Source organism: Lytechinus pictus, chromosome 7, assembly GCF_037042905.1.
Source record: "Lytechinus pictus isolate F3 Inbred chromosome 7, Lp3.0, whole genome shotgun sequence".
In the NCBI taxonomy this organism is placed as follows: domain Eukaryota; kingdom Metazoa; phylum Echinodermata; class Echinoidea; order Temnopleuroida; family Toxopneustidae; genus Lytechinus; species Lytechinus pictus.
In genome coordinates this window covers 20,826,923-20,853,790 of record NC_087251.1, presented here as the reverse complement: position 1 = coordinate 20,853,790, position 26,868 = coordinate 20,826,923, and the positions used below count along the sequence as shown (strand labels likewise).

Genomic DNA, 26,868 nt, shown 5'->3' with positions numbered 1-26,868 from the left:
AGTGTGCCTAACAATGTTTCACTTAGAACTGTAATTACTATTTTAAGTTGTTACAAAACATGTTATGTTTTTTCAAATAAATTTCTGGATTATCTATGTGTACAAAATTCTGCAGTTCATCTTTTTATCATTGAATGATTGTTTTTACACCGTCACAATAGATTATGAAAACCATGAAAATGTCCTTTAGTAAGTCATTTCACTTTTACTCTACACACATACCAAGGCATAACTCAGTGTAGACAATAATGAATACAGTCAAATAGTGTTTTATCTTTATAGAGATTTAGTTTAAACCAGATTTATTCACTGATTTTGCAACTAACTGAAGGCAAGTCACTTGGACAAGTAGAAATGAAATACCCAAATTGGTTACATTACATTAAACAAATAACAATATTATACAGACACGGGCAAACACATATAAATAAAAAGGATTTGGTATATCATTTAAGACAATTGAGTTTACAATATCAATTAATTGTACTTGCAAAAGGATTGGATACTTGCACAGCCCATTTTCATTCATGACTAAAGCAGATGGTATTACATTCTTACCGCATTCTAAAGTATGAAATTAATGTGATGCCACTTTCCCACAATTCAATTTCCATTGGCAATGTTGACAAAAAGTTCAACTTTTTTTCCTTCTTAATACCAACACATACATCTACTTAGAGTTCTGTGGCATTTTTTTTTTCAAATGCAGCAGAACAGTGAAATAAAATACAAATACATATGTAGTTTCACACAATTAAGCAGCTATTTTCATTCACACTTTCACATATTCTATTACACATTCAATATATGTCATTTATTTGATGAACAAATTCATGAAAAATATACCAATAAATAGCATGGGTGACAGGTGATACATGTAAATGCATATATCAAAATAAAATTAGAGATTGAAGTATATTTTCACATTAAATGTTGGATGCACAGAAAAACATAATTTCATTATGTCTTCTGGATACAATATCATTGAATTGCAAAGATCTACTAACATACTGGTTTATAAATATAAAGGGGATGGATTTGGCCTATGATGAAAGAATTAACATGAGCCCTATTTCTAAGTAGAAATCTATAACAAATTTGATGTCAGTAAATACAATAGTAGCTTGTAAGACTAGCTTGTAACTTGTTGTTGATAATGATAGCAATTGCATTGTTCCAAATTGTATGAGCGAGTGCCTTGTTTCATAAAATTGTGCTGTAAAATACATTTGATTACTATTTTTTCTTCTCAACCAATCATATGGCACCATGTCAAGAGCTTGTAACTTGTTGTTACTTTATAGCAAACAGTGCCAAACTGCGAATACATTCTATCGCTAACACACTCTCAGCATAGTATACATGTACAGAATACCAAGAAGATTAAAATGGATGTAAATAAAATTGAATTGAATCGAATCTAATGGATGAATACATACATGTCAACAGTCAAATTATCTATTCACTGATATATAACCACTTCATAATAATCACTCAATTTATTGTATCAAAGAACAGAATTGCCTGATGAGGTGATGTCTTGTGTTCTGGTTGGGTTTTTGAGGGGTTGTGTGTAGGAGGGGCTTATTTTGCATGAATAATACATCATCTTGGGGTGTATAATAAAGGATCCACTCAATTCTTACAATACAATTCTAACTTTTTGTTACTAGGTTTGTCACAGACCTCAATCATCAGAACAAAAATAACATGAAGAAAGGCAGTTTCAAATACACGTATATCAATAAATTCTCTATTCAGGTGTATGGCGGGTTATAGGCCTGGCAGGTTGTGACTTTGTGCATCATCTATTAGACTAATAGCAATGAGCATCGTACTAGTACCCTCTAATCTATGCTTGTTCAAACATTCCAACAAGTAACACCAATTGTCTTCAGCATTTAATTTTCATGCATTGCATATCACTACCATACAAAAGGTTGAGCAAAGAAAACGGGGTATTTCACATTTCCGCAGACACGCACAATTGGAATATGTGACCAGCCAACCCCCAAACCAACAATAAGTCACCAGGGAAGGTTCTCTATTAATAGCCAAAATAGTTATTTGGTCTTTGAAAAGCAAATAGAAGAAATAAGCTTCATTGATAAAGCTGTTCGTCAGTTAAGAGTGACTTTAAGAACAACTGGTGATCCTTTTTTTACGCGCAAAACCATCGCTAATGAATATACCATTCGCCATAAGAAAGGATCACCACTCACCAGTCGTTCTTAAAGTTGCTCTTAACTTACGAACAGCTTTATGAAACACCCACCAGGTTTGATTTTTTTTCAATCAAAATTATATGCTGGCTTTAAGCTAGCTGTATATCTAAATGGTGATATTGAGACTTTCAAGTTAATACACAAAAATATAATTACATATAACCTATTATTTGTTAAAGTATTAAAGCTTGGTTTTGAGATGGTTTCTAGAACACTCGTCATTTTCCTACTGTAGCAGCTTGTTCACATAATGTACCACAATACTAGAGAATCAAGTGTGCGCACTGCATTTAAATACCGTACACTAATACTATTAAATCACAATTCTTTGCATTCTTTGTTTAACTATTGCACTTTTTATATTCAAAGTTTATTCTAATACAACATACTGACTACCACAGACATTGCCATTCATGTACAGGCAAATCTGAGCTCAGAGAAGCGTGTACATGGTATGCATCTTGTCATATACAACAGCAACATTTTGTAATGTTCAGCAACATAAAAAAAGATTATCATTCATGAGGGATTATTAATCCATTTGATCTGTATGGCAACTATGGCTTTCAGTTTTTGTTTGATAAGCTATACTATAATACCATCAATGTTTGCTCAATATTAATACCACATATATGTACATGTGCACGTAGTTAATATTTCATTCACATTTCAAAACCATAACGTTTTGAACAATTTACACCGGACCTGCCCCTGATGGGGGAAGATACTATTTTAAAAGTAAATTTTTATAAAATAAGTAAAATTATGAGGATTTTGTTTTGTTAATGTTTCATTTCACTAGGTAATTTCTCATAGATTCAATAATCGAACAGGAAATGGGTAACAACACACTATTAGCGATGCTTTTTAATACTCTCATGTATAGTTCAAACACTATAAAATACTCTCAGACAAGTGTATACCTTTTTATCATACAATGATCAGATTTTGGAATGCACTAATTTAATCACTAACACCTAGACTTGCTCTTTTTCAGAAATGGAAATTGGAATCTTGGTTGTAGGAAATGGTAAAAAAATGTGCAAATTTATAAAAGCTTTATAAATTAACACAAAAGCAATTTTAGAGTATCAGATAATGAAAGAATACACGTATTCTGGAATGGTATTTCAAACTTCTTCAAGGGTGTACAATACAAAGTACACAATAAATAAAGTAAAGTCTTCATAAATTGAATATTCAACATCTGAGGCTAATTAATGACTGAAATTCAAAATCATTTTCACCCAAACCAATAACCTACTGATATACATCACCTGTTTGTAATACTCATTAATTACAATCTACAGTCATTACGTACAACTTCCATACTTTCACAAGTTTATTTCTTTCATATTTTGCAAAGTGTCCCCTAAATAGCAAGTAGATGGTAAATATAAATTGTCATTGGCAGGCTATTGGTTTTAAATCTATTTCATGTCTGTTTTGAATTATGCCAGCTAATGTTTAAAGCAGTTTGCTGTATTTCATCAGACTGGGAGAGTACATAGGTATTAAAGGACAAGTCCACCCCAACAAAAACTTGATTTGAATAACAAGAAAAAAATCCAACAGCATAATGCTGAAAATTTCATCAAAATCAGATGTAAAATAAGAAAGTTATGACATTTTAAAGTTGCGCTTCATTTAACAAAACAGTTATATGCACATTTCGGTTGGTATGCAAATGAGTGAACTGATGACATCACTCACTCTCTATTTCTTTTGTATTTTATTATATGAAATACGAAATATTCTAATTTTCTCCCCATAGTCCTGTGAAACAAAGTTTTATTTCTCTCTGAACATGTGGAATTACCATTGTTTAACATTATATGGTTCAGTCAAGTTTGTCCTTATTGTCAAATCTGTAAAAAATGAAATATTGTATAATTCAAACAATAAAAAACAAAAGAAATAGTGAGTGAGTGACATCATCGACTCACTCATTTGCGTGTAACTGACTCGTTCATCTAACATTTTGTGAAAAATAAGTGAAACTTTAAAATGTCACAACTTTCTTATTTTACGTCCGATTTTGATGAAATTTTCAGCATTATGCTTATCTGATTTTTCTCTATTTATTCAAATCAACTTTTTTCTGGGATGGACTTGACCTTTAAAGGTGAGAAATGACTCTTATCATCAAATTTATCACTTCTTTTGATAACAGATGATGGAAAAGGCTCCTTTGGATATGTTAAGAAAAAGTTTTAAGATATATGCATGTGTCGTATGGGAGAGTGAGATATATGACACAAAACAGAGCATAAGCCATAACAATTATGCTGATGTCATGTTATATCCTACATTTCAATGTTCTGCTTTTATAATAATAATAATACATACATAATGTACATGTATACACATGTTACATCCTAACACTTCTAAAATTAATAATAATAAAAATAATTCAATATTTATATAGCGCCTATAAAAAATAGGTTTGTCTACATGTAAGTACTGTTTCTGTTATGTGTGGGAAATATATGTATCTACTACCACTTCAAGAGTTTTCAATATTGTGCTTTGTATTTCTTAAGACCCAAAAGGATAGGTCCTCCTCATAATAAAATTGTGGAAAATGTAATTTAGATATTTGTGTCACACAGTTTTTCAGAAAATATTTTGAAACATGATTCTGGCATAAATGTTATGTCTCAACTCATGTTTCTAACATACATGTATCTTGGACAAGACATGCATGCGTTTTTATAAACCTTTGTAAATTTTTAGCACAACCGAAGGTGCTTCATCCATATGATTCACCCCATGTCACATCTCCAAGACTAAATCTCATGAATTAAATCCAAAATGGCAAAATTCAATGAAAATTTTGCCTAAATTGTACAGCATTTCAAAGATTTTAGAAAATTGATTCAGTGTTTACTTTTATTAGGGGGGGGGGGAAATAAAACAAACACCAACAGTGGATCATTTCATGTAATAATTACCTGTGTAAGTTCAAAATTTTATACTTATACTCTTCACATGGTGCACAATCAAATCCAAAGCAGGCAATTCCAATGGGTTGAACATCAAATATCCATGTCATTTCCATCATGGAAGAGTGTAAAATAAAATATGGAATGCAATCATATTCACGACAGGGGCTGGGGCCAGGAATAGCGGGATACATGTACAGCCATTTTGGGTTCTGGTAACAGTTTCTCGAAACCAACAAGTCTCTTTGACAATCTCTAGCATTTTGCGTGTTGACATAAATATATTATTAAAGCAAATCTACAAAATATGAAAGTTAGATGAATCAATACCCTTATTTTCAGTCATAGCTTGGTCCATGGCAAATGAAAGAAGTCCATATCACTGTAAGGGTTTGAGAAAGACTTGAACAACAAGTTCATCATTAACAATATACTCACTTGATGGTGCCAAAAGATCATTCAAAGGAACTTTCTTATCAATGTCTGTATCGATGTGATATCGAGATTTAGTAAAGTTCTTCTTGCCACTTGTGACAGCAAGAACCTTGGAATCATTCACAACCTGAACTATGTATTCAATGGGTCTAGGTTGGTCCAGGACCACATTGGAATATAGGATCATGCGGAAGTTGCTTGATGCAGAATCATTGCTTGACGAAGATCCCTTGGGGTAGATCTTCAGTTCCCAATCCCAACTGGAGTGAGGATATGATGAGGATTTTGTTGAAAACCTTGGCATCACTTCCTGTAGCTTGTTAAATTGTGAATACCCTGACAGGACGATTCTCTTGTCCCATCTCAGATCAGTGTAATTTCTCAGAAGGTAACTTGTAGAGGAGAAGTCTGGGTTGTTTGCTCTTGACTCCAAAGGAAGTGCATTGAACTTGTATGCATGTAGAAGTGGGGTTGAAAACAGTCCCGGGAATTGTTCAACAACCCTGTGATTCTCTAGTTGTTGCAGTTGCTCTGGGGTCATCATAGGAAATCGTATATGTGGGAGTATCTCCTTCAGAAGATCTTCCATCTTTTGCATTCGCTCTGGATGCATTGGCGATTCAATCCACTTGATGACTGCCCTGAAGACAAGCAGTTCATTCCTGACAGTTAGATGTGAGCTCTTCAAGAACTGAACGAGCTGATCTCTATCGAGAGCAAGCCATTCCCCGCTCCAGTCTGGCAATGACATTATGTCATCAGCTTTAGGAGAGAGTGCCTTGACAGAAGCTGTAATCAGTACTTGATGATAGCACTTTGTAGCATACTGGTACCACACATGGAAGACATCTTTCAGAGGCAACTTCGGCATGATGTTGTTGGTAGCAAACTCAATGCAGACCCTGCGTAGATCACAGACATTGTATTTATCAGCCAACATCAGGATTGGAAGTGTATTCTCTATGGTCAGGACAATGTGGCAAGAATACAGGAACTTCAGGAATGCTGGAAATACCTCTGTGCATTCTGGTTCTTCTACCAGCTCAATTTCCTGGGGGGGGGGGGGATATGTGGAAAGAATCAAGAAATATGTTATTACAGATTCTTAGCCAGCCATCCATACATAATATCTTTTAAATAAGATTACCGTTACTTAAACCATGATGGGCCGCATGACAATGATGACATGGAAAATGTCTGATCTTCACAAGAGTTTAATTAAAAAAGAGATCCTTCATGCACGCTTCCCATCCCTAAAGCTGAAAATAGAAAGAAACATGACATTCATTCAAAGAGAGCATCAAGTGTAATTCGATTTTTTTATAAAACAAATTTCTCTTGAATATTTGCAAATGATATTCCACAAGGACAGGTACGGTACATGTTTTTACACGAGTACATGTACATGTAAATATAGAACTAAATATTGAAATTCATTCAAAGTTTGTTTTCAGACTACACAATAAAGCTCTATATAATTTTAACACTAAATTTACAGTATTTTGTTCATTGTGGTTGATTTTGAGGTGTACATTTCTGTACAAACAGAATCCATGAAGGCGAGAAAAATGGGTGTGACAAACACAATAGAAGAGGTGTCAAAGTAAACACTGATGAAGATCATGATCCACTACAATCTGGGTAGTACATCATGCCAACTATGATTGGGGGGGGGGGGGGCCACTTCCATTGACGAGTGGATACCATGCGCGACCATGGGGTCTCGAAAAGCACCCTAAACATGTATTTTCCATATTCTGAAAATGCACCCCTTAACAAGTATTGGTGTGTGAAACCCTACCCTTAACAAGTATTGGAAACAAAATGATACTCTTGGCAAGTACATGTATTCCCTGAATTGACCCCCTAAACAAGTACAGCGATATTTTCATTGTTATATCACTGTCGTCGGTTTTACCTTTACCTGATTGGGTTTAGTACAGCCCCACCTCCCACAAAATCGTACTCTAAACACGTAGTATTGACTCTTGGGGCAAAAAGTACATCCTTTATAAAACATTTTAGTCTTAATTTTTCACACCCTCGCAAATTTGACCCTAATCACATAGCTTTCCTAGCGAAAATAGATACCCTTTTTTCATTATTTTAGTGTTTTTGACACCCTTATTACGTTACGTACGTAATGTGCCCAATCTTGAAATAGACATCCTTTTTACGTGTTTTTTTGGTCGCGCATGGTATCCACACGTCAATTCAAGTGCCCCCCCCCCCCCCCCCGGGATTGTTCCAAGCACAGGGGTAGAGGTGTGAAGGTAAAGAAGGGGTTTTAATCGATGGTATCTGTGGTTTAGTTTTGTGACTAGTGTCATGTGTTTCTAAGCAAATCCTCACTTCAATCCAGTTTAGAAAAGCCCATCTTTCATCTACATGTACGGCACATTTCTATATTATGGTATAGTGCAAATGGGGGGGGGGATAAAAAGAGCAAAACAAATTCCAAGGATATTAAATGATCAATGCATTGAGACAATTAAATTCTGGGCATCCATGGTAACGCCTTCAAAGACCTTTGATTAATAATTCAAGCTATGTTTATAGCATTTCTGAACCATTCTTGCTCAAATGCCACCGATTTTTAGATTGAAAATTCTATACATCATACATGTAGTCTGAATCATTTTCATTGAATTTTATTAAACCCTCCCACTAAAAAATAATTTGAAGTAAAAAAAAAAAAAAAAACACCATTGGAGTAGAGGTGGGCTATACTGGGGTTAAAAAAAGTGATTTTTCAAATTCCTATATACATGTAAACAGGGCACTGCCTTTCTATTTGATGCAGTGCATCTCCTGAGCATTTTGACTTCATTTTTATTGAAATCAGCCAAAAATGAGGTGCGGGCCAAAAATCGGATCTGGATGGGCGTGGCCACACATGGGCCAAATATGGGCACGTCTGAGACTCTGAGTGCATTTCAGCAATAACTTTAATGTTCAGTATCTAGTTTTTGTGATTTTCGTGTTGATCAATTCAATATAATATGTTTCCGTAGACAAGTCATCCAATGAAGCTAATAAATTCAATGCCAGAGTTGATATGTTAGGGAAAATTTTACATTTCTTATCAATTTTAAGTTTATTGGGCCACCAGATCATGTGACCTTGAAAATTAAATACATGTAGTTCATTTTTCTTGAGCATTTTGGTAAACAGACAGGAGCCCTTTGGATGTGATCCGTGACAACTAAAGCTGGGCCCTGGTCAAATGGGAGCCCACCTCCCCCCATCCCCAAGTGTGAAAAACAGAGCTGGGAGAGATCAGCTGATCTAGATGGCCATTCCACTGTCATATATACATTCTGTTTCTGTTTTTAAACTTTTTTTTATAGTCTGCAATACTATTTCAGTCATGAATACTTAAATAGCATGAAATCAATTGCTACCTCTTACTAAAGACAACAATACCGTACATAAAAAACCATGGACATGAAAAACATGTCAATATGTCCAAGGATGGGGCATACGACCTCTTTCAAAATGATGTGATGACAGATACATGTACATGTAGAGGAGATCGGGGTTAGTTGGAACGCGGGGTAAGTTGAAACATTGTAATTTTCTTTAACGCCTTTAAATAAATTTATATTTACTGCCCTCAATTTATTGCTATTATCAACAGCCATCCACCATATTACAGACAACACATGTGCAACAAACCTGGTGAAGTTAGAAAGGAATTTTTGTTTTTTCACCTTCTGAGTAATATTTTTCTCTTTCAGAAATTTTGTATTATCTCAGATAAGTTTATAGATCAAGTTGGCCTGTTTGGGGATATAGTGTACACTTGTACCAAGCTACAAAATATGCCATGGTGAAGTCCCTTTTTTGTGCTATAAGCTTATAAATGACAAAATGGGCCTCTGGGGTAAGTTGGAACAAAATTGACGGGGCTAGTTGGAACATGTTTCAACTTACCCCAAACATAATTATGAATAAAAACACTGGATATGAGAAAAAAATGTATACAGTATTTCACACTCTTCTGAACATGTATTGTATACCATGCTTGTTTTGTTTCTCAGTTAGGTCTGAGTGTGCATTTAAGGCCTATTGTAGGCCCCTAATGCAATATTAACCGTTATCAAACTGGGGAAGGGGTCAATTTGAGCCCCCCCCTCGACAAATTTTGTCACGTCGCGAGAATTTTTTTTACCCCACCGCTTGCTGACTTTTTACTTTCAAGTCTTGCGCATCTTTTGAGACCAAATTTGCAATGCCTAGGTGCGCGGTTTTGAAATTACGTAACATTTTGTATGTGCGTGCCGGACCCAAAATTTCTCAAATACGTGATTCCATGTTATTGTGTTTTTCAACCAAAAATCAGAAATGTATGATTATTTTTACTTTTGTTGATTGAAATGGATTTATTTTATGCTATTTATGATCGCAAAAGTGTCCCCGACAAAGTTCATCAGAAAAACAATAAAAAACAAAGGTTCGAAAAAACAAAGAAATACAACAACAAAAAAAATACATAAGAAATTATATTTTTTGCAATTTTTTGTGGATATTTGTTATAAAGTTAAAAATTGATACTCTCACCAAAAATTAGCATTCTACTAGCTTAATAAATAGAGTTAAAGCCAAAAACATACAAAAAAACCCTCAAAATTTAGGGCAAATATAAACAATTACTTTTTGTCATGTAAATTTGATGCAGAAGTACATGAAATTGCTGATACACTTAGTAATTGCATGTAAAGTCAAACGCACACAAATAAGCGGAATTCTACTACACACAGTTGGCTTGCATTAGTGGCTGTATATTAAATAGGAAACATAAAGTTCAACAAATCCACTTTTAATATTTTGAACTTGAAAAAAATAAAGCAAATCCATAGGCTAAAACCATGTAATATTACGGTTGTAAGTAGTTTTAGTATAATTCTTAATTGACCATGCAGTGTTCCAACTTTATTCCCCATACCATGTTCTAACTTACCCCGATATGGGGTACATGTAAGTTTGAACGCTTGCGATGGTCTTGTTCAAGGTGGATTTTTCAGTAACCATCATCATTTTCACAAATATTTTTATCATATGGTCCTATAGTAGTATCATACATGTAGGCTTACATGTACAATGATACCCCCCCAAAAAAAAAAAACACACACAGGCCTATGTACAAGTACATTCACAAGGTTTACAGAACATTAGTCCACTATATCGCCAACATTATCTAATGTACACAACTTGGTTACACTAGTTTTCAAAAATAGGGAAATAAACCTTTTTGAGAAACGAGTGGAACTTCATCTTTTGGCCCCATATTATAAAGTACTAAAAGCTGAAATCCAGAAAACAAACCAGGAACAAGAAATACATGTACACTGTACATGTATTTTTGTCAGAATATATCTGAATAAAAACTATAAGATCTGACTTACTCTTTTCATCTGTAGGTACATGTATCATACATTGACACGCCACAGTGAAAAGGAATAAAAATAACTGATGCACATCCATCTCACTGTACAATGTAGACATGATGCAATCCATTATGTCTCCCAAAGAATCAAATAATACTCCTCACAAACACAAATGTACAGAATACTACATATGTCCATCATGTGTGCGTCACATTCAAACTGCACTCTGAAAAAACAGATGCGAAGGTGTACTCCAGTGTAAGAGCGATGTCTTTCCCCATGTCCCTCTGAATCTCATGAATAATATTCAACAGTTGTACAATGTAGTAGTCAACTTTGTACAGACATTATCAATCCAATCAATCTCGTACGTGCTGACATCACAGGACAATGAATGTGCAAATCATGCGACAATTGTAAAGATGTTTAATAATGATTCCTCAAAGTAAAAGCACTGATTTGATACTTCTCAACCCTCAGGCCATATCAAGATCTTTCTCCTTGTTCAAATTATGTAGTATTAGTCGGCTTTGACTATCCCGTACTTAGGAGGCTGTAGGCAATAGCCTATTAGGTGAGTTACAAAACAACACGGGCTATAAATTACCACTGGATTCAATACTAGCAATAATTTGATATACACAGAAGTGGAAAAATAGCCCCCTATTTTAGTATGGGTATGTACATGTAAATGTAGTGATATCAAAGGACAAAATACTCTTCTAAGTTCTATTCTGGATTACAACATTGTCATTTGGAAGGTGACTTTCAAAGATTGGTACCAGATATATATATATGATTGATCAATGTTTAAAAAAAAAAACTCAGTTATAAAAAATGTCAGGCATAATGAAACTGAAACTAAAAAGTGAAAATACCAGTACCGTACTCGGGACATATTCATACATTTCTTTCAGGACAAATAAGAGAAATGGATTAAAAAGTGATAGGGAAGAAAATTCAAAATTATTAGATTAAATGATTTAGGATACTTGTGAAAACATTATTTTCTATCAAGGATAAACTATAACAGGTGAACATCATTGCATTATTAAGACATGCAAATACAGTACATGCAACATATTTCCAAATATCACACAGTTCAACCATGGACCTATTAGAAATAGACACTCATCGAATACATGTAGTTAATGAATTCACAAACATGTGACTGTCATTGTGGTTGGCATAATATTCTCTTCATATTTGTCTACTTTCATCCTACTGCGTTCCGCTGTCAATTAGGCCATGAGTTGAAAGAAATTTGTGATTAGACATTGATATTGCACAAACTGTATGTGCAGAAGATGATAAATCACTTAAATCCTGGAAAATTGATGTGCAGTTCTGGTTTACCTTTGGCAATCTTAGTTCCATGTGTTTTATTTGGGAAAATGTATGCATATTTTAAAGATCAAGTCCACCCCAGAAAAATGTTGGTTTGAATAAACAGAGAAAAATCAAACTAGCATAATGCTGAAAATTTCATCAAAATCGGATGTAAAATAAGAAAGTTATGACACTTTAAAGTTTTTCAAAAAAACAGTGATATGCACAACTCAGTGACATGCAAATGAGACAGTCGATGATGTCCCTCACTCACTATTTCTTTTGTTTTTTATTGTTTGAATTATACAATATTTAATTTTTTTTACAAATTTGACAATATGGACCAACTTGACTGAACCATATAGTATTAAACAATGCAAATTCCATATGTTCAGGGAGGAATTATCATTGTTTTAATTGACAATGAGGAAAAAATTAGAATATTTCATATTTCATATAATAAAATACAAAAGAAATAGTGAGTGGATGACGTCATCAGTCTCCTCATTTGCATACCGACCAGGATGTGCATTTAACTGTTATTCAATATGTGAAATTAAGCGAAACTTTAAAATGTCATAACTTTTTTATTTGACATCCGATTTGATGAAATTTTCAGTGTTATACTTGTTGGGTTTTTCTCTTTTTATTCAAATAAACTTTTTGTTGAGTTGGACTTGTCCTTTAAGATAGAGGCAATATTGTGATTGATTGTCTATTATTTATAATCCCATTTTTCAAAATTTCCTCTTAATATTCCAGAGATACATGGCTCATATCGTGTAGAGAGCGTTTATTTCTTAATGTTATTGAGGTCCTTACATGTATGTGCATGCGGAAGTGTGCGGATCAAATAATAACATATTTTATGTCACAAAATCGTCTGCTTCTTAATTTTGCTGCTTCAAATCTAAAGCATGTTGATAAAAAAACATTTTCTAAGACAGGGCATCAGCCAACAAAACCCAAACCAGCGAAGCTGTGCCTTTGGAAATAATCAGATACGCCTTGGTAGTCGCAAAATTTTGTCAAAACACCTGTATGTTCTCATTAAGATGCACATGATCACTAGGTGGCAGATCTCGTTCGATCAAAGAAATGATAGCGTTGAATGTCCATCTCTAATACATGTAGATCCATGGTTCAACCCTGTTTCTGGCCTTCATTTATTCAGGACAAAACTTGCTATGTATCCCGCATAATAGTACGTCTATACTGAACATACGCAGAAAAAAGCTAGAAACATTATCAATTTCCACCTCAAATTTTAATTTGTTTTTGCATGTAATTTCATATCTTACAAATGAAATTACATAATCAATAATCTAGAATCCTTAAAAAAAAAAAAAAAAATGGACAATCTACAACAATAAGCCCCTCTATCCTATAAATCTCCAGTTCAATGGTGTCCCACTATGCAACTTTCTTTATCCTGCCATTTAAGTTAATGATAGGGTTACTCCTGAGGTGGCCAGACAAACAAGAAGATATGATTGTACCTACAATTGATACCAGTATGTACGATTTTGTTGAAAAAATACTCACTTTCTTGTTTTTCCCAGACCAATCTGCGCTAAACATTCTCTCAAAGACCTCACTGCATCTGACCAACACCAACTTGTGAGCATTGAACTCTTCAAAGCCAACTTTCAGTTTAATATCACTCAGCTGAGGGTTATTATAGAACCGTGTCATGTCCGCTAGAGCCTTCCTTTCATTACCATAGCAATCGACTCGTCCCTGTGGAACCGAATCTTTGTCTAGGTCCTCTGGAACAGCAGATATCATGATGGGTGGCTGCGGTTGGCTAATCACGGCAAAGTAAAAGGCCTGAAGTGGACTGATCTCATTGCCTCCACCTTGGTTTGCTCCTGCTGCACCCCCTCCAACTGCACCTCCTGCCCCTGGTTGTCCTGGAGCCAGGGCTCCACCTTGTCCAGGATTACCCCCTCCTTGGGCTCCGGGTACACCAGCTACAGGCATCATCCTGTGACCCAGGTGAGGAACTCGCTGTTCAGACTGAAAGTGAATGAATAGAAAATTAAATTATCAAAATAACTTCTCAATCCATAGTCAAGTTCATGATACAGTTCAAAGAGTCTTTATCTCTCTCCCAGTCTTTCTCTCTCTCTCTCCATGTATACTGGAATAATAAATTTCTATTTTGACTTGATACACATTATTTCTCTTCTGAAAATTCAACCTTACACTTCAAGATCAAGGCTGCCTAAACTCATGATTGTGATAAACCAAAAATTGGGCCATTGCAAGCTTTTGAGTGACAGTGGCAACCGTTATTAACCTGTTTTAGGAATGGGTCGAGGGAGGTCCAACCGCTAGCTTAAAAGGTACAAGTGGTCCTAGGGCGGTCTAACTTCTTGGGGAAATGAGAAGTTAGGCTGGCTTGAATGCAGCAATTTCAGCAGGCTACTGTGAGAGAGGGTAAGTTAATTCGATGGCAAATGCAGAGGTATCAGATGACCATAGCCGAGGTGTTGTAAGTTGCATACTACCCAGTAGTTCAAGAAATGACAAGGAACATTGTTTGTGTTACCATTCCAAGGATGGCCAACATTGTATCTGGGCTGCAGAGTGAAAAAGGTAGTTCACAGAAAATGATCAAAAAGTGGTAATTTGTTCAGGCATATTACTCTTTATCACCACATAGACTCACTATCAGATCAGTGTCACATACTGAATGTACTGCTTTAACATGCATCTTTAACAATTTCATTTTGATCCGGAAAGAAATGATGAAATTCTGTGCATTATAAAAAATTTGCCTAAAATTAGAAAATAGTGCTATGATAAAAGTAGCACTTAAATGCCTTTCCAACATGTACATGTATGTCTAAAATGGGTTATAATAATAAAGAGCTACATGTACATAGGCCTATACTGCAGAAAAAAATAGTGTGAGTGGGAAGGACACAATGAAAATGACAAACACATGAAGGTGACGATAGAAACCAACATGTACATACATGTACAGACTATGTGTATGTAAGATTTTACACACTTGTTGACTGGAAACCTAACAAAAGATATATTCTTCAAATTTCAAAACAGTTATTTCAAATGATAACAATAATAATGGCCACTTGACATAGTGCTCATATCTATCATGTTGTAAAAGTACCAGGTTCCAAATTCCATTCACACCTTCAAACCAAATGTAAACAAATGTTTTTAATGTTAAAGAAGAGCATTACTTAGTAAGGACTTGAGCCCTATCCAATATCAAATACATCTCTATGGGTAAAAATATTTGTTTTTAAATTAATATTGCAGATGATTAAAAATACTTGTTTAGTCATAGAGATACATACAGCATGGCATTGATAAAGCTAATTTGAATTTAGAATTGACAAGTACAATCAAATTTGAACAAATACAAACCCCAACTAATTACCACCCAATTCGTATCACAAATTCTATAGTAGACCAACAGTGAAGTGTACATTACAATAATCAAAGACTCCTTGTGTGTACATTACAGAGTCCCAATTGTTTAATCAAAATAATATACATGTTGTATGCCTACATGTACATATTTCTTTTCAAATAAACTGTACAATAATCAAATATTTGACAAGAAATGCTATCTAAACTTGGGAGAGAGAGAGCTGCCACAATCAGAGATCAATAATAATTTTTCCAAACCCCACCCATCAATCACACACTGCTATTGTGCAGAAACTACTAAACACATTTCTCTTAAACCTATATTACCGTTTTTTTATAATTACCGTAGATAACTTCTTATTATAACTGGGCAATCAAAAATCTACTTCCTCTGCTATTCCCAGACACATACCGGGGTATACTGCACACTATTAAAAGGGTTCTTCACTGATTGCAATATTAACATTTTCAAAATTTTCACCAGGCTGTGACCTTTGACCTAATGAGCCAATTTGAAGTTGATTCCTCAAAAGGTTCTTTTATTATTGTAATAAAACATACTGATATTTTAACCATGAAGTCCCCAAAATGAATTATCATTGTCACACCTCTATATATATATACATGTACACTTGGATAACGTTTTACAAACATTTCTTTAACACTTAAAAAAAAAAGAGGGACAAACACACAACCAAAAAGTATACTTGCTGTGCTTTCAGCAACAACCTACATGTACATGTATGGTAGGCAGCCTATAAAAGGCGTATTCAGAGTTCACTCAGTTCAGACTGCCTTGAAGTTCGAGACTGCCAGGTATTCTCTGGTAGGGAAATTTAGCCATGTTCAGTGAAGCAAGGGAGTGAGACCAACTTTATTATACAAGATTAATACATATGAGCAATTTTGTAATTGTAAATTCATTGGCCATTCTTTATATACTAGTATCAGTAATTTTTAAAGTGAATTCATATTCCTATTCGTAAGTGCAACTTTTTTACATGGTTTGCCATAGATTTATTGTTGAGCGCAATTGTACAATTTATTATGGTTTCCACAAACTGTCCCACATGGATTTCAGCGAACAGAAACAAATTTTAATGGACAAAGGCATTTGAAGGCTACATTGCAGGGTTAAAAGTAGGTGATTATTAAAGGGGAATGAAACCTTTGGAATAAGTAGGCTTGTGTCGAAACAGAAAAATCAAAGAATAAGAACAAAGAAAGAATTTTTTTTTTAATGTGGTTTTCCTTTTGAAACCCAGATACAGCCTGCAAGTGACTTTTTGGCATCCCCTCTTCAAATTGTTTTTGCTCACTCATGCGTAAATGAGAAATAATCTAAGTAATTTCACATGATAGAGGAGATTCTAAGCTCTACAATGGTAGGTCACTTGTCTATTGTATTTGTGATAAATCATCAATAAATCTCGGTTTCGTTTTTTCTGGGACGCACTGTATATCACCATAAAGCTGAACTTCTGTACTTTCTCACAATGCCACTCTTGATATGCGGCACCTTTTAATCGGGTCAAGATCACACTTTTCCCACCAAGGTACAAGACGAGATTTCTGAAATTTTGTACTTGCAAGAAATCCAGAGTTCTGATTGGCTGGATAAGATTCACAGAACAACAGGCGCGGGTAATTTGAGGAGATTATCACATGGGAAGTGTGACCTTCCCATTAACCCAGGCACAGGAACTGTTGGAATTTGCCAGTGTGTGGTCTCTTTGACCAATCAGAGTGCAGTATTCTTGTTTTCAAGCTGCTTTATGTACTTGGCCAATGAAAAGTGTGATCTTGACCCGATTAAACCAATTCTTATTTTGAAATCTATATCATTTTAAAGCATATATATTCAGCTTTATCATGATCGAAAAATCATTTGGGCTCAAACAAAAATAAAGTGTAAAAAATAGCAGCTTTTGTCAGGTGAAAATAATTATTTTGTAGCATATTTTAGATCAAAATTTTAACCTATATTACAAAATCTGTGAATAAATACAAACACATAACATAAAAGAATGATTCTTCTTCTTTACAATGATACCAAAATCATGAAATTCGATGCGCAATAATAGAGTAGCAATGACCGAATGAAAAGAGGTGTTTTGGTCCGCATCAAGCTCATTAACTATGCAAAACTTCTCAAGTCATGAATATCACTTGGATGAAAGAAGCCACTTTCTTGGGACCTGCCGACTGACTGATCTTCAGTGATACACTATCACCCTTTATACATGTATGTACAAGTTTCATGAACTAGGTCTATGACGACATTTCAAAAACTTAATCTTGGATGTTTTTCTTCTCTATGTAAATGTTTGATTCTTTCACTAACAAAAATACAACAACAAAAAATCTTGGTTAAGATTTCGATATTGATTCCCCCAACATGGTCTACGTTCATTGACCCTAAATAACCTTTGACCTTGGTCATGTGACCTGAAACTCAGACAGGATGTTCAGTAATACTTGATTAATTAGATCCAAGTTTCATGAACTAGGTCCATATACTTTCTAAGATATGAGGACATTTAAAAAACTTAACCTTGGTTAAGATTTCAATGTTGACGACGCCGCCGCCGCTGTCAGAAAAGCGGCGTCTATAGTCTTGCTCTGCTATGCAGGCGAGACAAAAATCACATTTCTAATGAATATAATTTATATATATATCAACTATTGAAGACTGAAATTTTGTGAGATCATCAACATGTGAGGAAAGATCCGAGATTCCAGACAAGTATAAATTTCAATACAACTTTCATACATTCATGTAGCTACAGGGAGACTGTATTAATACTTTCTATAAATTATGTGGACAAGCTTCAACTAAACATCTGTGAAACAGATTGATGAATAGAAAACTCAAGTACTACTCCAGAACCAGAAAGGTACCTGTAATATTACCATGTGGAGTATAAAGTACATTATGTATCTGTCTAACTCATAAATCCACAATTGGGGTACATGTACATGTACATACATGTAGCATGTTGTTTTTTCAATAAGAGTATACCATAAAATATTCCTTCCCTCCATCACACATGTATGAATCAAAGTTTTGTCTGTAGATAAATAAAACTCTATGCAACAAACGTTGCATGTTCATTTCACCCACACCAACTTTAAAGGAGAAATATATTGATTTTGAACATATGGCCTTATTATATATCAATGGAAAGGTAATAATGTGGGGATTATCATTAGGCCATTTGAAAATAACCAAAATAATACACAAGATGGAAATCACCAATTAAAAAGCACTAAAATGCCTCGCAGAGTCGCATCGGTCTCTGAATTGACTCAAATTTGATGTGTATGAGTACCAGAGACGTGATTGGCTCTCCCACATCAAGCTCCATTTGCGTGCAAATCCTATAAGCCAGTTCGTAGTTCCTTTCTGCGCATGATCAAAAGATTCTACGCATGATCAGAGGAAGGTCATTTGTACTAAAGTGACACGGTGGTTTAAAATCTAATGAGATAAGCACCAACTTTGATGTCTTGATTATTCATATATTCTTTTGAATTGTGGTTTTCGTTTACATCCACAAAAAACAATGCGTCCACTAACGACTGGTATTTCACAGTTTCCCAAGTACATTGTGCAACATGCTATGATATGCATTCAAAGTAGGAATCCAACAAATGCCTTCATAAAGTGTTCATTGGTGTGCTATTCTAGTCACCTGGTCTATTCAATTTCTTCATCCTGCTATGTAAGGCAAGCTTACGTAATATATTGCTTTGAAATCTGCCTATCATAATGAAAAAATGAAAGGTCATTTGACCAAAATTGTCCATGAAATAACAACGAACTGGTCTATTGCGAATGCTAGTGAACGTGTGATTTCTCCACACTGTCACTGAGTAGTTCGAGTGGGTGACTATATATGCCTCGCAACATAAAACAATAAAATATAAGAAATATAGAATATAATTCCACTTATTTTCAAACAACACAAAAGATGAGGAAAAACAAGTCTTTTTTTTTAAGTCAAATGAGAGAGGTTTTGGTTATAAACCTGCTATAAATACTTGACACAAGAATCAGTTTTCCATTGTCTGGTTTAGACTAATTATACATGTAATATTAAAACTGTTTTATTTCACAGAGTAGCTAGCACTTCAGTAATAAAGCTGCTTTACCAGCAGGCCCTAGATAACATACCCCTTTGAAAAGGAAGAGTGCCAAGCTCAAAGACAGAATGTTCCATTTTTACTACTTCTCAGAATGACTTAACTGGGATTTGAGCCCGTAGATCCATTCATCAAGCAGCCCCTCTACCACTGAGCCAAATACCCACATTGCGCACAAACACAGTTTGCTTTGAAACTGTATGCTAAAAAAGCATTTTCACATGACAGTTTTTTAACCCTGGACTTTCATAACCTGGGTCTATCCTTTATCCCATACTAAATTTTATTCTAATAAGATGAACCAAATTTTCTGCCTAACACCAGCTAAGGATATTCTGCTGTGCAAACCATTTGCTTGAGTTATTAAGTGATCTGAATATGCAGCCTACAATGACTTGTGTACTGAATGCCATTCTAGTCTTGTGTGAAGACCCACTTGTTGATCAAAGTTTCAATCAGGGTCTGTGCCTTCAAACTAGGCTGAGGAAATATTTTCACATAAAATTCTGTAATCCCCTATAGGATAGGGGTCGGGTGTCCGGACACGGTTTAAAAAAATTGTGAGAAAAGGGTAATGGAGCAGAGCAGGACAAACTCCCAGATCTAGCCTATCCGACTGAAAAAATATGTAGTTGGACAAAAAGCTTTTCAGATCATAAACTCCATTCTCGTCTACTTTTAAATGGTTTCCCTACCAGTTTAGGAGACCAACTTCATAGGAGATCGCTTTGCTAGCGTTCTCATCACCTTCTCCTGAACTGGTTTTCAGAATCACTCCATGTAAAGTGGTCTTGTTGCTATGGGAAAACTCTCAGTGGGGTCACATGTTTCACCTAACATTTGAAACCACAGTGTATGCATTTTATGCACAGTGGGTACCGAGATGCGCGCCCAAAATGTGCGAGAATCGCTTCCCAAAGAATGGCTCTGTCTTCAAACCACATCATGAGGTTGTTTTCCAAGTCGCTTCTAAGACTGCTTCAAGCATCCCCATTACAAAACTGATTTCCACTACCCAACTAGTTTTATAAGAAAATAGATGAAAAGGGGGGTTTACTGCCTAAAGGGTACAGACTTTTTAGAATTATACAGGGAGAGGATACATGGGGATGGGGTGCTTCCATAAACACCAGGTTGGAGGAGTACAGTGAACTCTATAAGGGAAGTTAACACTGACAAAATGTTTATTGTAAAAGTAGCAGATAAAATAATAAAAATACTGGCAAAGGTTTGAGGAAAATCCATTTATTTGAATTATTTGATTTGTGACAGAACATGAGAACAGCCTTCCTACAAGTACATACATACATGTACATATCGTATGATATTAAAAAAAACAATGAAATTTCATTTTCTAAAAAAATTAAAAATGATTTTTATTGTACCTTCAGCATATCAATACACAAATGATTTCACACCTGATCCTAAAAAACCCAACAGTTTTAAGCTACCTATAAGAGAAGGAACTTGTGGTTTCCAACAATGGGTGCTAAATCCAGTCACTTGCTGTAAAATGGAGAATTTTTTTCTTCACAACAGATGCACCATTTTGTGAGTACACAGAACTTTATGAGTACAACAAATGTTTTATTCATACAAATTTTGTATGATGTATATCAGCCTCAAGTGAAAAAAATAGATGGCATTAATGAAATATGATTGTGTGTACACTGTAAAATATGTTAAAAATGCATGTAGTCTCTATTATTTTTTATTTACCAGTACTCAAATGCAAAATCACATTTCAGAAAAGTAGACCTATACCTGCTACAATTTATTTCTCTAAGCAAATTAACGTAAACAAAGTAGTGTAATGAACATTCTCATTATAATCCTGACTGGAGTATATATTCCTACTGGTGGAAACAATGCCTCACTTGTGTAAACAAAATAAAATCAATAGAGAGTACACTATCTATCAACAAAGGTCACAATAGAACAGACTAATAATACATACCAGCATGCTGGCCATGGATCCAGACAGTATGACGATGAAATATATATACAATGATGAATTTGCTGAATGTAAACTCAGCTCAGACTGTATTGATCAATTCTCTCCCTCTCTTTCTCTCTCCCCCTCTCTCTCAGTCTAGAATGTCAACAAAAGTAACTGGTCTCGCTCAACTGCATTGCTCAAACAAAGGACTGGTACATAGGTGGAGCCAATTCAGTGAGTGCTGCATCCATAGTTAACATTCTAAAATATAGATATGATCTCATGCAGGAAATACAGGTTTTAAGCTTAATTGTAAACAAGCTCTGTAGACAGATTCCCCAAAACATACAAACGATGCTAATAACATATACTACATACCATGGTAGAAAGCAGCTTAAAACAATTTAGCATCCAACTGTGCACACAGAGCTGGCTAGAGATCATCTAATCAGGATACACCATTTCCATAAAAATGGTGCAGAGTTATCCTTCACGAACTCATATGTTGCTAATTTAGATCACGAATGATAGACAGCTACATGTATGATGATAATGCCAGACAAATCAACGCTTGGCCAGTCTCCAGTGAAGGGCATGGTATATAATAAAAAAGCTCCTCTAGAATCATCATTCAAGTTCAGGTTGCCAGCTTTTCTAAAACAGGCAATACTAATTATAGACACAAAAGAACCTTATTTCCTTTTTCATTAGAGCTTAATTCTTCAATCAATTTAAACAAAAGTGGGTAATTTCAGAGAGTTAGTTCACATCCTTTATGATGAGCATACACCAAATTTTTTGTTGAAAATAGAAATATAATATTTCATGTTCAAGTTCAATTTTTCATGAAAGGTTTTGTCTGAAGGGCACTGTGAACAAAAATTTAGTATCCGAAGAAATAAACCACTGTAAACATCATGGTAGACATTTTCATATTATTAAAGATGAAAAAGAAGGGATCTTTTTTAACTTGCTGTTTATTATGATTCTGATTCTGACAACATAGTCATTTACAGACTGGACTGGTCTGCTACGAGACCATAGTATGCTACAAAATACACCATGTAATATAAACAGCTGCAGTTTCAGCATTTTCAAATGGCTGGATCAATGAGAAATAGCGTTCTCTATCGATCAAAGACAACTACATGTACAGTTTGCCGATCCAATCACAAAAGGTGGGAAAAATATGAAATCATGCACATACACCCATCTATGTACACACAGGCATGCAGGCCTACCAAGGAAAACTTTGTGATCTTCATTTCCATTTCAAGAAGTAAAACTAGGTATTTGTATTCAAGACAATTTTACTAAAAATGTTTGTAAAATCTTCCTTTGATTATTATTTTTGAGTTATAATTTAGTCAGAATTTAGTCAATTTTTTTTCTTCAATACATGTACATGTTAATAATCATACCCCGAAGAAGCAAAAATAAATGAATAACATTGGCAGCAAAATCACCAAATTAGGATTGAAATTCTGAGATATTTTTTAAACAATTGGAGTGTCTCTGGCAGTCTCACGGTCTGCATTATGCGATTCAATACTCAGCAGTGCTGACTGTGTAAAACAACTATTGAATAGTTAAAAAACACAATTCCTATGATAACAAAATTCTATGTTCATTGACCCTATATAACCTTTGACCTTGGTCATGTGACCTGAATCTCATGCAGGATGTTCAATGATACTTGATTAAAGGAGAATGAAACCCTTGAAACCAGCTGAATCCATATCAAAGAGAAAAATCAAAGAAACATATTGTTGAAAGTTTGAGGAAGATTGAATGAATAATAAGAAAGTTATGAGCATTCGAATATTGAGATCACTAGTGCCACGTAGATCCTCCCAACGGCAATGCGACCAAGATCTGCGATATCACACACGTACAACTCCCTCATTACTTTAGTACTTATTTCACTTATATTCTCACTTTTATAGAGTCTATCACAAGGTGAGGTGTTCTCTTTATGAGATGACAAGTACAGAGGTTTCACAACATTATATCATTGATGAATCGTTTGTCATATGATTAGAATGAGCAAAAAGAGATGTTTTGGGGTATATTTTCAGTGTCCAAATGGGAGAGTTGTACGTGTGTGACATCACAGATCTTGGTCGCATTGCCAATAGGAGGATCTCCATAGCATTAGTGATCTCGACATTCAAATGCTCATAACTCTTTTATTACTAGTCCTATTTTACTCAAAGTTTTGTTGATCTTATTCTTTGATTTTTCTGCTTTCACAAAAGCTAACTTGCTCCAAGAGTTTCATTCTCCTTTAATCTTACATGTACATGTATGTCTAAGTTTCATGAACTAGATCTATTAACTTCCAAAGTTATGATGGCAATTCAGCAAATATCCCCAGCATAGCCATAGTTCATTGAACCTAAATGACATTTGACCTTGCTCATGTGACCTGAACTTGCACAGGATGTTCTGTGATACTTGATTGTTCTTATATCCAAGTTTCCTCAACAACATGTAGATTCATAAACTTTCAAAGTTATGATGGTGAAATTCCCCCAACATAGGCAAAGTTTATTGACCCTCTCTGACCTTTGACCTTGGTTATGTGACCTAAAACTGGCACAGGATGTTTGGTGATACTTCATTGCTCTTATGTCCAGGTTAAACTAGATCCATAAACTTTCAAAGTTATGATGGCATTTCAACAAATACCCCAAAATTGCCAAATGACCTTAGACCTTGGTCATGTGACATAAAACCCAGGCAGGGTGTTCAGTGATATACCAATTACCCTTATGTCCAAGTTTCATGAACTAGATCCATAAAAACATTCACAGATATGACAAAATTTCTAAAACTTAACCCAGGTTAAGATTTCATTGTTGATTCCCCCAACATGGTCTAAGTTCATTGACCCTAAATGATCTCTGACCTTGGTCATGTGACCTGAAACTCAGGCAGGATGTTAAGTAATACATGTACTACCCTTATGTCTAAGTTTCATAAACTGGGTCCATATACATCGCAAGTAATGATGACAGTTCAAAAACTTAACCTTGGTTAAGAGTTCAATGTTGACGACGCCATCGCCGTTGTCGTCACAAAAGCGGTGCCTATAGTCTCGCTCTGCTATGCAGGCGAGAAAAAAAAAAAAAATTCTTTAAGTTCTGGCCATGCATTGATAGTGACACTTATTAAAGTACCAAGTAACCATGGCAGGCTGGTGGAGATGCAACCTTGGTTCAGGTTGGGTAGTCTGAGGGGATAGAAATTCCAGTGTATGTAGGCCTACAATTTCTTCAAAACAAATTCTCCCAATCCTGAATCATGGTTGAGTGCCAAATATACAATTTTGTAAAAGTGACAAAGTTAGATCAATAGCTTCTAATATGTACATGTACAGCAATAAAGGAAAAAGTTGTCCCTGAAAATTCATGTGAAGCTTAGACTCTTTAGAGCACAATTTAAAAATAGTTTCCCCCTTTTTTAACTCATCATATTATTCAAAATTTGATCACAATCCGACAAAATGGGTTGGAAAAAAATGAAGTTTTGTCACGCAAACTGTACTGTGATTGCGGCGATTGTGGTTTGCTGCCTTCTTTTTACTCAGGTATCAGAGATCTGATATCAGGCAAATAAAATTATGTGTATATTCCTTGAAGAATAGCAATTACAGATTTACAGTACATATTATTACCTTTCATTGGCAAGAATCCAGCTATTAAAATTAAAAACCACGATATAAAAAAACAAGGTGGTTCACAAACCACAAGTATCAACTGATATCGCGATCATGATCTTTGTACCAAGTAAAATTGAAGGAGAAATAAAAAAGAAATAAGAGCAATTTGAACAAAAACTTGACATTTTGATCCCAAGATGACCCCATCACTCATGTGGTATTGCCCAAGGATCATGTACATGTACAAAGTGTCAACATAATTGATGCAGAAATATAGAAATGAGAGCAATTTGAACAAAAACTTGACCTTTTGTCCCTAGATATCCTTTGACCCCATCACCCTCATGGGCACACAAATGGTATACCCAAAGATCATACAAACTAAGTGGGAACATAATTGATGCAGTAATAAAGAAATAAGAGCAAGTTGAACAAAAACTAACAAATATCATTTGACCTTTTGACCCCTATATGACCTGTAACGAGTAACCCCATCACCCTCATGGACACACATGTAGTATTATGAGAGCAAGTTAAACAAAAACTTTAACATTTTGGAACAGACTAGCAGACCAACAGGAAAAGTAATTACTAGGTATCTACCGAACTTCGTTCGGCCGAGACAAAGAAGGTGTTACATGTAGATATCGAAGATATATATATCTTAAAATTGCAAGACATAAAACTAATTTTGAATATATTCTCACATGAAATTTTTTGAGAATATTTCAAAGTGCCTGTTTACCCCAAAGTTTACAACTCTTGAAGGTTTCATTTGTGATTTTCATGTGCAAATTAGTATAATGAATAATAAATTCAGTATTCAATTCATTCTCATAATCTCATTCTATTCAACATGCTTTCTACAAGTCCATGACCGTATGCAGAACTTTTTTTTCAAACACTCTAAAGTGAGATAGTGAAGCAACTGAGCTTTTGCATTTTGTAAAGTGACATTGAAGGATTTCATGCATAGGCCTACTTTGGGTGAATTTTGTAAAAATTTTGTGTAAAAAATTATGTCAGCTTTCAAATTTCAAGGGGGGGAGGGGGCAACTGCCCCCTGCTACATAAATTTTAATAAGGTCATGCAGGCCTACAAGTCTAAATGCTTTCAATTACAATACAAGAAAATTAAGAATTTGATCTAATTTTCATCACTGGAAAGTTTCATTTACAGGGAGTTTCTAAAAAAAGGTAAATGAAGTTTAAAGGTCAGTCATATCAAGAATATATGATTTATTCTTATGATATCTATTCAACATAATTGAGTATACATAAACTCATCAACTTGAATTATTACTTTAATTATGGTCCTTCGAAGGCAAAGGGTACAAAACCTACTTTTTCAATTTTTTGGGGTTTTTAGGCATGAAACCCACTTAGTTGT

The 26,868-nt window shown here is 34.8% G+C and overlaps 1 protein-coding gene across 2 annotated transcripts; it reads right to left on the bottom strand.

Annotated features, from left to right (window-relative positions):
* Positions 1 to 285: 285 nt before the first annotated feature.
* On the bottom strand, positions 286 to 22,394 carry LOC129264777 (BTB/POZ domain-containing protein 17-like). Of its 2 annotated transcripts, none has more exons than XM_064102183.1 (3): positions 22,193 to 22,394; positions 13,870 to 14,343; positions 286 to 6,656 (listed from the first exon to the last, which is right to left on the bottom strand). In XM_064102183.1, exons 1-3 carry the CDS (start codon positions 22,256 to 22,258, stop codon positions 5,550 to 5,552), a joined length of 1,647 nt encoding a protein of 548 aa, XP_063958253.1. In that variant the 5' UTR covers positions 22,259 to 22,394; the 3' UTR covers positions 286 to 5,549. The 2 variants fall into 2 exon arrangements, with proteins under 2 accessions (XP_063958253.1, XP_063958254.1); XM_064102184.1 differs by lacking the exon at positions 22,193 to 22,394 and adding an exon at positions 21,833 to 21,914.
* Between the last annotated feature and the right edge of the window lie 4,474 nt (positions 22,395 to 26,868).